The 14,312-nt window shown below is 43.8% G+C and overlaps 1 protein-coding gene across 5 annotated transcripts in view; it reads left to right on the forward strand.

The window, feature by feature from the left end:
• Positions 1-14,312, forward strand: part of EML4 (EMAP like 4) — a 136,628-nt gene that overhangs the window by 81,105 nt on the left and 41,211 nt on the right. For 3 of the 5 annotated variants that reach the window (XM_069768585.1, XM_069768588.1, XM_069768587.1), the window contains exons 2-4: positions 5,280-5,462; positions 7,796-7,919; positions 11,376-11,528. In XM_069768585.1, the coding sequence (XP_069624686.1) occupies positions 5,280-5,462; positions 7,796-7,919; positions 11,376-11,528 (460 nt within the window). The remainder of the gene's footprint in view (positions 1-5,279; positions 5,463-7,795; positions 7,920-11,375; positions 11,529-14,312) is intronic. The other 2 variants (XM_069768586.1, XM_069768590.1) reach the window with 2 other exon arrangements.

Here is a 14,312-nt window from a genome sequence, read left to right on the forward strand (position 1 = left end):
ACGAAAATGGGCTCCGACTCCACAGTCCTGCCAGGGCTGTGAAAGTCGGTAAGTCAAACCTCCGACTCAATTTCCATCACACCGACTCTGACTCCGACTCCACCAAAATGGGCTCCAACTCTGACTTTGACTCCACAGCCCTGAGGGTGATCAGAACTAACCTACTGATGGCTGATCTCCAGTACCATAGAAGTACCGCTACATGTATGGCGACATATTTTCCTAACTCCGTACACGTTCAGGACTCGCTACAGTTGATCAAGGGGCTGCCCAGTGTCTAATCCCCTCATTAATCTGATTAGTTCCCATTCTTCATTTCTCACGTTTTTTTATGCCTGTATTCGCATTAGTGGATCTTTTTCAACACGTGTAGCCTGGCAGCTCGGATGAAGTTCTCATTCCATTTTCTCCACCCAGAAGCTCTGTATATTTTTAATTTGGTGTTAAATACACATACATTATATTATTAACATACCTAGGCTGAAAATCTGCAGCTGCGCTCCTCTAATTGGGACTATGCGAAGATAATTCCTCTATATACTTTGTCTTCACCCGTAAAGGTTCTCTTTACTTTGGCAGCTTGGCTAAATCTCCAGCGTGGAAGGCGTAAGTCGCGTCGATGGTTAGTACAGCTGCAGCACAAGCTCCGTGAATGGCTTTCTGTAACTGCGTCTGCTGTGAGGAAGACATTTTCCACCAATTATACAACACTGATATCTTGACTGAACCTTTTCCAGCTACAGTGACCTAGTCAGAGACCCCTCGGGAAATCATGTTTTCATTTGGTTTATTTGTTCTAGAAATGTATGGCTGGGTGGTGAGATGGTTCTGAAAGGGCGATGCTGAAATAAAGTTTAACAGTTGAACTATTGTGCTCTTTGCTTTCCTCTCTTGAAGGGGTTGTCGGCTTTTAGACAATCATTACTTGTAAGGAGGATACCCTGACAAGATGGTCACAAAAATGTCCAGCTCATACCTCTTCAGGTATGAGACCAGCTGTGATCTGTGTGGGAATCCAAAAGCAAGTGTTAAGTTCCGCTACAGCACTCCCGCAGGCGAAGTGAAGCATTACACATGGACAGTCCTCCCGGAGTGTTGACCCTTTTGTAGACTCCCTTGGCTATAGCGGGGTTTTGAACTGGGAACCTCATGAACTCCTTACTGGAAACTGCTGTAATAAATACACCCTATAATACAGATCTAAAAGTTCAACACACTGAGTGTTTTGCCTTCAGTCCTATAAAAAAACTTTCCCCCAAACCACTGCTTCCACTTGTTTTGTCTGTGCAGTGGGAGTATGGACCCAGGCAGTGGCGAGAGAGGCACCTTAGAAGTGTGCCCACCCTCTTGTAAGGTGTCCTCCATGTACAGTACCATATCGTCTGTCTCCAGCACTGTGCCATCAGCAGTAACACCTCCAGCCCCACTGTATTCAGCACTGGTGGCATTAGGCAGTGCTTCCATGCCAGCTCTTAATGCCCATAGACCCGTCATGGCAGCACTGCCTAAAGTCACCAGCGTTGGGTACACCCGGGCAGGAGGAGTTACTGCTGATGGCACAGTGCTGGAGACAGATGATGTAGTTATGCTAATGCACCACGCACAGCACCATTCCCCTGAGCGGAGGATGCCTCCACTGAAAAAATAAATAAATTTATTTACAAAGTTAAATACGTTTTCAATGCTAGATACGATGATAAAATTAGCAAAGAATTTGCACGTTTAGTTACTGTTCAAAGGGTGCGTTCGAGAGGCACCGGTGGAGATCACCCAAATAATAAATAATCTTTATTTTTATATGGCGCTAACATATTCCGCAGCGCTTTACAGTTTTCACACATTACCATCGCTGTCCCCGTTGGGGCGCACAATCTAAATTCCCTATCAGTATGTCTTTGGAATGTGGGAGGAAACCGGAGAACCCGGAGGAAACCCACGCAAACACGGGGAGAACATACAAACTCTTTGCAGATGTTGTCCTGGGTGGGGTTTGAACCAGCGCTGCAAGGCTGCTGTGCTAACCACTGCGCCACCGTGCTGCCCAAATGGCAGCTTCTGGCCAGAAGGTGACCTATGCTTTACTTTACTAAGTGCAGAAAAATGCAATAGAGTTTTTGCAGATCTCCGGCAACCCCTTTATCGAAAATCTGTCAGTCCTGAGGACATTTCCGTTCACTTTGATGAATAAAGAGTCCAAATACAGCGTGAACCTCAAATTATTCCAACTCTTCCAGTCATCTAGTTTGCTGCATTTTATCGCGTTGGTGGTGGATGTGAGAGATGCAAATATCTGCTCGGGACCCCCTTTTATTTGTTTTTTTTTTTTTATGAGCGAGAGCTGGGACCTCTAGGTAGATTACGACGCTCGCCCTGGTAGACTCAAACTATCCGATTTAGATCTGTTGGGGTAAAGGGATAGCTTGTCATCCTCGGGGTCCATTTTAAAAGGGGGTTATCACATAAACCTGTTCACAGGAGAGATGGTAAATGTGTAACTGCAGGGGGTCCTCCTGATGAGACCCCTACTTCATCCACAGAGGAGCTCAAAGTCCCCTTTGTGAATGAAACTGTTTTGAGCATGTGCAAACACTGTCAGTCACACATGCCCACCACCCACTTACACAGAAAATAAAGAGGCGTGTTCTCGTGATCGGCGGGCGTCCCAGCAGTTGATTAGACCATATACCGTCATCGTATTGAATCGTGGCCCTTTAATCGTTGTCGTATGATAAGTGGCTCCGTTCTAATGTGTAATGGTTGTAGATTGCCACCTCCACCCCAAACACGAGCGGTGCGGCCATCATTCTCCTTCTCGGGGTTTCCATTATTTCCCTAAATGTATAATAAAACAAGCTGAGTGCATTAATGTGACTTGCAGAAGTTGAGTCAGGCCGGTCTGGACCCAGAAGCCGTAATTCCCCCTCTTCTGCCTCCTGAAGAATAGTCCTGACTGCGCCAAGTCTCGTCTGCTAATCTGTGTCTTAAGTAGCCAAGCAGATTCTTGGATTCCCTGCAAAATCCTTCTTCTTCAGTCGTCTCGTCGGTTTGAGGACGCGCGTCTCTGCCAGGAGATACTTTTATGTTAATGATAGTGATGTGCAGTAAATGAGTAATCGGTGTAATGACCGCACTGCAGCTATAAAAAGCTGTCGCTAGATTGTCGCGTGCTGTTAAATATCACCGCGGTATAGTAATCTATTGGCGCCTGAGTATAGATGCAGCTATGAATAGGGGGGTTTCTGTATGGATACGCAGCTATATAGAGGTACCTGTCTGAACGATAGTGGAATGACCTGATGGATACGGATTAGTTATGGGCGAAGGTGTTATCTGAGCATGCTCGGGTTCTAACATGCTGCATAGGCAGCATCAATAGTAAAAGGTTGGGTTAAGTAAATAAGGCAGCACACTGCAGCGCTAAAACATGTAAACTTGAAAACACGAAATTTGAACTGCATTACTGCACTAGAAATATGAAAAATGAGCGCTTTTAGCGCATAAAAATGGCCAATTTTATGTGTACCTGGTAACCCCTTTACGGCATCTCTCTTATACCAGGTCCTACGCTTCTTGCCTCGCTGAGAATAAACGTCTCCATCTGAATGGGTACATGTGAAACATCTTCTTAGACTAAAATTCTCTCTATGGAGGGGTATTGGACCTGCTGCAATTAAAACACCTGAAGCTAGGAGGCGGAGTGCACGATCAGAAGGCTAAAGAATACATTTCAAAAACCTGACCGGCACATCCAACCATAGACAGTGTGAACAGGTGCTGAACCTAGAGTCGCCAACTCGTATATAGTTAAGTAAATAAGGCAGCACACTGCAGCGCTAAAACATGCAAACTTGAAAACATGAAATTTGAACTGCATTACTGCACTAGAAATATGAAAAATGTCCAATACCCCTCCATAAAGAAAGAGAATTTTAGTCTAAGATGAGGTTTCACATGCACCAATTCAGATGGAGACGTTTATTCTCAGCGAGGTAAGGCAAGCGTAGGACCTGGTATAAGAGAGATGCCGTAAAGAGGCTACCAGGTACACATAAAATTGGCCATTTTTATGCGCTAAACGCTCTCATTTTTCATATTTCTAGTGCAGTAATGCAGTTCAAATTTCGTGTTTTCAAGTTTGCATGTTTTAGCGCTGCAGTGTGCTGCCTTATTTACTTAACTATATACGAGTTGGCGACTCTAGCTTCAGCACCTGTTCACACTGTCTATGGTTGGATGTGCCGGTCAGGTTTTTGAAATAGTAAAAGGTTGGGGACACACAGGGTTAATAGCGGCGATAACGGAATGCGTTACCGCCGGCATTAACCCTGTGTTAGCGGTGACCGGAGGGGAGTATGGAGCGGGCGCCGGGGTCACTGAGTGCGGGGAGTAAGCAGTGGAGCGCCGGGGGACACTGACTGCGGGGAGCGGAGCACCAGGGACACTGACTGCGGGGAGCGGAGCACGAGGGACACTGACTGCGGGGAGCGGAGCACCAGGGACACTGACTGCGGGGAGCGGAGCACCAGGGACACTGACTGCGGGGAGCGGAGCACCAGGGACACTGACTGCGGGGAGCGGAGCACCAGGGACACTGACTGCGGGGAGCGGAGCACCAGGGACACTGACTGCGGGGAGCGGAGCACCAGGGACACTGACTGCGGGGAGCGGAGCACCAGGGACACTGACTGCGGGGAGCGGAGCACCAGGGACACTGACTGCGGGGAGCGGAGCACCAGGGACACTGACTGCGGGGAGCGGAGCGCCGGGGACACTGACTGCGGGGAGTATAGAGCGGCCATTTTCTTCCGGACTGTGCCCATCGCTGATTGGTCGTGGCTGTTTTACGGCGACCAATCAGCGACTTGGATTTCCATGATAGACAGAGGCCACGACCAATGAATATCCGTGACAGAAGGACAGACAGACAGAAGTACCCCTTACACAATTATGTATATAGATGATCTCTACAATGAATGGGAAATGTAACATCCAGCACCGAGCCTCAGGCCTTCCATACATTGAAAGGGGTGAAAATCTGCCCCAGAAATGGACGTGCTTTGAATAAAGAATAAAAATTAATAAAACTTGAAAGCGTGTACATAAGATGTTTCCTGATGTAGTCCGCTGTGAATTTCACCTGCGCGTTTGGTAAAATCTGCAGGTTTTTTTTCCCTTTGCTCTGAATTTAGAGTTAAATATTCACCAAAAATAAAAAATAAAATCCAATAAGAGCAAACCCTTTAAGAAAACTAAAGTGTGTCTTCCTCTTTACTGTACAGATGACAGCATCTCTGCGGCCAGTACCTCCGACGTGCAGGATCGCCTGTCTGCCCTGGAGCTGCGAGTTCAGCAGCAGGAAGATGAAATCACGGTGCTTAAAGCTGCCCTGGCCGATGTGCTCAGACGCCTGGCCATCTCCGAGGATCTAGTGGCAACGGTCAGAAAAGCCCCTCCGAGTAAAGGTAATTATTGCTTCGCTGTCACAATTACTGGTTGCAGAATGAGTTAACTGAGGATCCGTCAGTGAGCTCGCTATGACGGACTTACGGGAAGTTTGTAACGCTTAATGGTCGTTTTCTGAGCTCCTCTTGGCGGATTTATAACCACAGACTAAAGTTGATTATTTTGTGAAACAAAGCGGTGACAAAATGATCTATTGCAAAGATTAGGAGCAGAGCGCAGTGATCAGGAGCGGCCTGTACAGCGGGGCTATGCCACCAGCGCTGGTAGCAACTGATCGGTGGGGGTGTTTGGGTTGTCGGACCCCCCACCTGTCTGTTGACCTTTGCAGTGGACACCCCAATTGTTAAATCATATACAAGTATATAAAGCAGACGCCAATATCTGTGTAATAATAATGCGGAAATAAATCTGCAGGCATACATACAAAAGAGACAAGAAGTTACAACTGAAATTTAAGAACTTTTTTCGCAATTTTATACATGTAATGTGTTATATTTTCTCTGAAAACAAATCTATGTACAATTCCTGTGGCCACATCCGACAAAGGCAGAGCCGAATTTGGTCATTAAGCCCCGGAATGTGAAGTCGTTAAAAAGACGACTTTGTTGCACTTTTTATTTTCCCCTTCCTTGTGTAAAATTGCAGCACAGTCACATTGGATTGCCGATCTGTGTTGTGGCTGATATTGGGGCGGAACGGCGTCATCTGTAATATTTCTTTCCTGTTTGAGCTGGAGAGGAAGAGGAAACCTGGACTGACCCAAAATAGACCAGATTTCCTCCGGGATCTACTGTCTGGATGGGAAATCTACTCTACAAAGTCAGAGACTGCGGAGAAATGATTTATGTAGAGACGTCACATGGAGTAAGCGGCGGTGACTGCAGCAGATCGGATTCGGCTCCTCGCTCCCCGCGTGCCGTGTCTGTAGTGGTGATGTGGTCAATGAAATTGCTGAGTACGAAGGTTTTATCATTGTGTAACAGTCAGAACATTCTGCAGCCCCTGAATTCTCACTACTGTTTTAAAGACCACCATACATACACTTTAGATTGCCGAACTTGCCGATGTCAAGGGATCAGCCCACCATCTAATATCTATGGGGTCCTCCTCCCGGCGGCCCGCGGTCCTCCCGGCGGCCCGCTCTTGCAGAAGAACCTGGTTCCATGGATGTATCGCTTACTGGACGGCTTGCTGTAGTTTTGGTAGAATCCCTGTTTTCACTGATGTAGATATAGCAGCAATGAAGACTCCTTGGCTGTGTATAACCCCGCCCACACTTTTGATTGGCTGCTTCCTGTGCACATTGTATGCAAACTGCCAATCAGTGGTGGGGGGTTGGGTTACAGAGACTAGCTTGCATGTGAGACTGAGGCAGTGATGATCTCCTTCTAATAAAACACAGATTGTATTTAAACTACAACACACAGCCGAACAGGTGACTCATCACTGCAATCGCCCTTGCCCATATTACACTGTTCCCAGATTAAATACATTAATATTGAATATAAATGTATTTAATAAAAATATGTAACTTTATTTTTGTTCCTTTAATAACTGATGCTTAAATCCATTACTTAAAATAATAAATGTGTTTCTCTTTGATCTCACATTTGGCTCCCATCCTTCTCCCCAAACACTGGCTCACATTTTCTATTCATTTCACATCTGGTTGTCTAGCTCAGGCCAAATAGATAAAGCGTCCATTTTTCAGACTGTTCACCCCGGTAATTGACACATGATGTGACACTGGCAGACGGGTGCAATGCGCCTCGTGGACCAGACATGCCATTCCAGGTGATTTAGCCCTTGTTTGGCAGGAGATGTTTGGTTTGGATCCTGAATTGATTTTTTTTTTTTTCCCCTTGGTTGAACAAAAGTCTCTTTTGTAATGAAGGTGTCAGCGAGGATCAAAGACTCTGGCGGTAAATCAAGAGCTGTAATGATTAAATTACCCATGGTGAGGTTAGGCTATTACTAATCGTCCCAATATTTTACATTTTAAAGGGGATCTCCGCAAATGATCCCAAAGTTTATCATGTAAAATAGAAGTTCTTGTCCTTCTCTTAATGTTGTGTTTTTTTTGTTTTTTTTATTACAATTTGTTCATGGAGATTCTATTAATGTCCTAAAATTGTAAATACTTTATGGAGGTGTGGCTAAAAAAATAAATGGAGGGGCTTATATCTAAAAGGAGGAGTTTAAATGCCATCAAGTCATTTTGGGGGCTCTCATAATCCAATTACGGTACCTGACATCAAAGTAACGTGTCTTTTTTTTTTTTTATATATATATATATATATATATAAATATGTATAAACTTCTCTTTCCCTAGGTCCACCCACGCTTCGTGAAGCCCACTCTATACCTTGTTTAGCCAATGGAGGTGCTGGAACCAGAAAACCAGTGCTCTCTGCATCAGTTGCTAAGAAAGATACATTGGCGTCAGCAGCTAAAAGGTACTTCTATCATTTTCTTTTTCCCCCCCATGTCCTCATTTGCATTTGAAGCACCATAAACCGGTGTTTAATAATTGGAAAAAGAGAGGAACACAAATTCTGGTTTAACTAACAGAATAAATGTCGCAGTCTGATTCTTTTTTTTTTTCTCCTTTATGTGGCAGAGAAAAGTAAGTTTTTCTTTTTATTTAAACATAAAGCAAAAAATCTGTATATAGATATAGTACAGACCAAAAGTTTGGACACATCTTCTGATTTAAAGATTTTTCTGTATTTTCATGACTATGAAAATTTTATATTTACACTGAAGGCATAAAAACTATGAAGTAACACATGTGGAATTATATACTTAACAAAAAAGTGTGAAACAACTGAAATTATGTCTTATATTCTAGGTTCTTAAAAGTAGCCACCTTTTGCTTTGATGACTGCTTCGCACTCTTTGCATTCTCTTGATGAGCTTCAAGAGGTAGTCACCGGGAATGGTCTTCCAACAATCTTGAAGGAGTTCCCAGAGATGCTTAGCACTTGTTGGCCCTTTTGCCTTCACTCTGCGGTCCAGCTCACCCCAAACCATCTCGATTGGGTTCAGGTCTGGTGACTGTGGAGGCCAGGTCATCTGGTGTAGCCCCCCATCACTCTCCTTCTTGGTCAAATAGCCCTTACACAGCCTGGAGGTGTGTTTGGGGTCATTGTCCTGTCGAAAAATAAATGATGGTCCAATTTAACGCAAACCGGATGGAATAGCATGCCGCTGCAAGATGCTGTGGTAGCCATGCTGGTTCAGTATAACTTCAATTTTGAATAAATCCCCAACAGTGTCACCAGCAAAGCACCCCCACACCACCACATCTCCTCCTCCATGCTTCACGGTGGGAACCAGGCATGTAGAGTCCATCCGTTCATCTTTTCTGCATCGCACAAAGACATGGTGGTTGGAACCAAAGATCTCAAATTTGGACTCATCAGACCAAAGCACAGATTTCCACTGGTCTAATGTCCATTCCTTGTGTTCTTTAGCCCAAACAAGTCTCTTCTGCTTGTTGCCTGTCCTTAGCAGTGGTTACCTAGCAGCTATTTTACCATGAAGGCCTGCTGCACAAAGTTTCCTCTTAACAGTTGTTGTAGAGATGTGTCTGCTGCTAGAACTCTGTGTGGCATTGACCTGGTCTCTAATCTGAGCTGCTGTTAACCTGCGATGTCTGAGGCTGGTGACTCGGATAAACTTATCCTCAGAAGCAGAGGTGACTCTTGGTCTTCCTTTCTTGGGGCGGTCCTCATGTGAGCCGGTTTCTTTGTAGCGCTTTATGGCTTTTGCCACTTCACTTGGGGACACTTTCAAAGTTTTCCCAATTTTTCGGACTGACTGACCTTCATTTCTTCAAGTAATGATGGCCACTCGTTTTTCTTTACTTAGCTGCTTTTTTCTTGCCATAACACAAATTCTAACAGTCTATTCAGTAGGACTATCAGCTGCGTATCCACCAGACTTCTGCACAACACAACTGATGGTCCCAACCCCATTTACAAGGCAAGAAACCCCACTTATTAAACCTGACAGGGCACACCTGTGAAGTGAAAACCATTCCTGGTGACTACATCTTGAAGCTCATCAAGAGAATGCCAAGAGTGTGCAAAGCAGTCATCAAAGCAAAAGGTGGCTACTTTGAAGAACCTAGAATATAAGACATATTTTCAGTTGTTTCACACTTTTTTGTTAAGTATATTACTCCACATGTGTTAATTCATAGTATTGATGCCTTCAGTGTAAATGTACAATTTTCATAGTCATGAAAATACAGAAAAATCTTTAAATGAGAAGGTGTCCAAACTTTTGGTCTGTACTGTATATAATATAATTTTTTTTATCATATTCTCCAGTCCTGTTCAATAGTCTTTCGGGTAAATTAGTGGAAAACTATAAAGCCAGCACCCCTACAGCAATTCTACTTTTTTAGACACCAAAAAGTGCAAAAAATTGCATTTTTTTTTTTTTAAATTATTGCTTTTATTATTTCCTTATTGACTTAAACAAAATGTTTGGCACAGCATTAACTGGGTTCTCCATCACTGTGCAACGTAGCTACTGAAATGTTACTCGGACGACAATGCTGATTGTCCTGTGTCCCCTGGTATCAGTATCTGATGGAGGGGGAAGAGTTGGGGGTGTTTTGTCACTTGACTTCTGCAGCCAGTGATCGACTGCAGTGTTGGCATTCCATCCAAATAAGAGGCCATTGTGTGAAGGCTGCAGCTGATCAATGACCTCTGACTCCGTTGGTTATGTGGCGCCTCCTGCTGGCTGCATGTTGATGCAGGTGGCACAGTGCGGAGGAGCTGCACAGATCCAGGTGGTAAGTATAGGGTTACGCTGCCCAGGGTCCACTAAGAATAACTCGTATGACAAGAAATAATTTTTTTAAACTGACCTTTAAAAGGTTAAAAGGCAAAAAATAGTTAATTATTTTTTCTTAAGCTTCCTTGGCATGTACATTAAATGCCGCTTATTTTTTTTTACCCATCAAGGACTTCCATGCAAATAAACCCAAAAAATAATTAGTGTTTTTCTTTATTTAGCACTTGCATATGGATTCCTAAAATGTCCAAAGTAATCAGTGGTACTATTTTTTTTTTTTTGTCTAATTTTGCACAATTTTATGTAAGAAATTAGAATATGTATTTAATACATTTTATTTCTTCTACTGTAAAGAATTTTTCAATAATAAAACCAGTTCTTATATGTTGTAAGACTGTTTGGAAAATGTATGCAATGACCTGACGAGCTTTGTCCTCATTTTTAAAGAGATCTTCATCAGAAATTGACTTGTTGTATAAAGGGGTAACTCCATCTCTAGGTAGGGATACAATAATGTAGGTATAATATTAGAAAATACATCAAGTTTGAAGCATAGTATAGTTCTCCTGATAACCTACGTCGCTTACCTCATGTGCAGGGCATTGCAGCAGCAAGGTATCCATGGTTACGACCAGTAGCAACTGTATATCACTGTATGAGTGGTCATAACCATGGAAACCTAAGCTAATGCAATGCCCTGCACATGGGGAAAGCGACATAGTTTATCAGGAGAACTATACATTTCCAATTGGTGGTATTTGCTAATATTATTATTACATCTACTACATATTATGATCTTGGACATGGTCATACCCGTTTAAGTCAGGCTTTCACGCTAAAGGGATCAGTCACTTTCTCTTGTTGGTGCAGCTCTCCTGGCAAAACTGATCTGCACTTCTGTCCATAGTGGCGGCCCAATGGAGGAGCATGTGGCCAGACGTGTCCATGAAGAAGCCTTTTCAGCAGTCTCCTAGCACAGACACGATTATACGAAACCCCTTTTATCACGTTCCATTGAACTCTGCATGTATCTAGAGTCCTTCCTTAATGCCGTTTTGTCACTTCATTTGTTTCTTTACCTTTTTCATTTATTTTTGCAGCAGCACAGAGAAAAAGCGAGAGAAACCTCAAGGCGTCAAAGAGGAATCAAATGATCAAAATCCATTAAACCAAGCATCTCCTTCTCCCCAACCTTCCCCACAACCTACTCAGACACACAGGCAAAATCAGGAAAGCAGAATATCTACCAAGAGGTTCACTTTTATTCTGTTTGCTGGAAGCACACATGGCAGGAGTTGTAATGATATTTATATATTTATTTTTATTTATGTATTATTATTAATTTATTTTATTATATATATTTTTTATCAGTTTTGGCTACTAAGAGAAATATTTCCGTATATTCGGGCTTCCTGATTGAAAGAGGGATATAAACTTCCTTGAAACCATCCGCTATGAAGCGTCATAGCATTTCAGAGAAAACCTACTTTAAGAGCCAATGGAGATGTGGGAGAAGAGTTGGGGGAGGGGTGTGAGGTTCTGCAGCAGCTATTCCCAGATAGGGCTACGGCAAAGACACCAAGGTGCTGCGCTGTGCGTGGTTCGGGGAGCAGGACTCTCCTGTAGGGTTCCCTCTAAATCCGATCTCTGTAGCTTAGTAAATCGGCCCCAGCATTTTCTCGCCTAAATATTTCCTCTTTCTTTAAATCGCTATTTCCCAAGTTTTATAGTCTTAATTTTAATAGTAAACTGCTTTGTAATGTTCCCGTTAGATCTCGTCCCCGTTCACCCTTTTTATAACCACAGCTGGACTTTATCAATTGGCATTCGTCCATGAAATAAGGTTAATATTGGGACACATTACCGGGCTCGTGGCGGTCTACTCTAAATAGTCGTAATAACTTTCAAGTGGACTCATAAGCGCGTGTTTTATGTAAGATCGTCATGTTGGCGTTTCAGGGATGAGAATCCCAAACCAGAAAACGTCTGTGAGAAGGTGATGGTAAAACGCCCAAAATCTACAAGTGAGCCTATCAAGGCAGTAGGTCGCGGTCAAGGTCTGCTAAAAAATGCCAAACGTTTGTTTGTTTTCTTTCCAATTCCTTTTTCTGCTAAGCAACTTGGCTCAGCCGAGAGTTCATATTTTAAGTGGAAAAGAGGAGAAATTTGATGCTTCATTGGAAATAAAAGGATCAAATGTTGAATTTCCCTCTGTCTCTAGGTCCACTGTACTAATCAAAGGGTCATCCAGTTCCTCCAAAATGAAGGTCCAGAATAGTAATGATTGGGCCGATGTTCACCCATCCCCGTCCCCCGTATATAATACCTGGAGGACCTCAAGGATCCTTCGAGAGGTTACAACCTGGTCTTCTCATCTGACAGGATATAATCACACCATACCTTCTGTGTAAAGCTAGCCATACACACTAGATGGCTGTCATCTGAAAGATCATTCGGCTGACCGCAGTCTCAACCGACTACACCCCCCGCTCCCCCCCCACCCCACACGCGTGGGACGGCCAAAGTCTTGGGATGGCCGACGGGCACATCGGCCGACGGGCACATCGGCCGGGCTCTAAGTTCAGGGAGAAAAACTGTATCGGCAGTCCAAAATCGGACATGCCTGATCTCTCACGACCATTTTCACCTGGCATGCCCATACGCATTAGGCTACGTTCAGACTAGCGTTGTGCGCCGCTGCGTCGGCGACGCAACGCACCGAAAAACGAGGCAAAACTCACGCAAAAACGCTGCGTTTTGCGACGCGTGCGTCGTTTTTTGCCGAAAATCGGACGCAAGAAAAATGCAACTTGTTGCGTTTTCTTGGTCCGACGCTTGCGGCAAAAAAGACGCATTTGTCACAAAACGCAACAAGCAAAAACGCATGCGTCCCCCATGTTAAACATAGGGGCGCATGACGCGTGCGTCGCCCGACGCGGCGCCGACGCACACTAGCACAACGCTAGTGTGAACGTACCCTTAGTCTGTTGGTGGAACCGGTCGATATTGGCAGGTTCGGCCTAAACAAACTTAATGTGCATGGCCATCTTACCGCTTGGCATATTCCATAATCCCTTGGTTATATCCAGTTTAAGAAAGGTTTTTTTTTTCCTTTTATTTTTCTGTATTTTCTCATATCATTACAACTCTTTCCACAAAGCAATGCTTTAATATTTTTGCATCAGGTTTCAAAAATTGACCCTTCTAAACCTTGCTTGGGTGTCCGCTCTTCTGCTCGTGTGATTTCACACATTCCTCAGACTAATCCATTACTAAGTAGACGCCACACAACAGCCTGGGGCAGCTTCAGGTCTCTGGTTTTCTGCTTCCTTTGTAGGGAAAAGTCGTATAATCGGGAGTTGCATGTTCTTGTTTTGCTGATTCTTAGGCCTCTCGTTGTGAAGCTGGCCTACAGGTCTCTGTTGCTTGCTGATTATTCGTCTTTAATAACTCCCGATTTGTCTCTCTTGTCTCTCTAGTCAATAATGACCCTTTACATGGCCTAGCCACGTAACTTGTAATAAAAAGCCAAACCAGAACTTTTGCATATCGCTAGGATAAGCATTTGATTGAGTCCTATCAATGTGACCTTCGATGTTTCTTCTAGTGTGGCTTCTTTGGAGGCTGCTTGATCCACCATTGATCGGAATTATGAAGCACCCCAGAAAGTGACCATTGTTCTAACCATACTTTTATGAATTGACTGCCGTCCCAATATGTCAATTCCTGTCATCAGCTTGTTTATCCTGTTCTTTAAAGAGTAACGTCTAGATAAAAATTATCCTTCAGGAATTGTAAAATTATACATTTTAGTAATTTACTTCAGTGTCTTATTTTGCTTTCTTCTTTCCCAAATACTAAGGCAATGCTTTTTCACATGGCCAGTTGATTCACCTTTAGAAGTTGCTTTCAACTGCTGCTTCTCAAAATCCATACTCCATGGTCCCAAATAATTTGAACAGGTCAGTCTTAAATAGGGCCCTTGAGGAATAAGGTGCTCCAAGTTCATTAAGAGGCACGCGCCACTTAATGAATTT

This window comes from Ranitomeya imitator, chromosome 5 (assembly GCF_032444005.1).
Source record: "Ranitomeya imitator isolate aRanImi1 chromosome 5, aRanImi1.pri, whole genome shotgun sequence".
Lineage (NCBI taxonomy): Eukaryota > Metazoa > Chordata > Amphibia > Anura > Dendrobatidae > Ranitomeya > Ranitomeya imitator.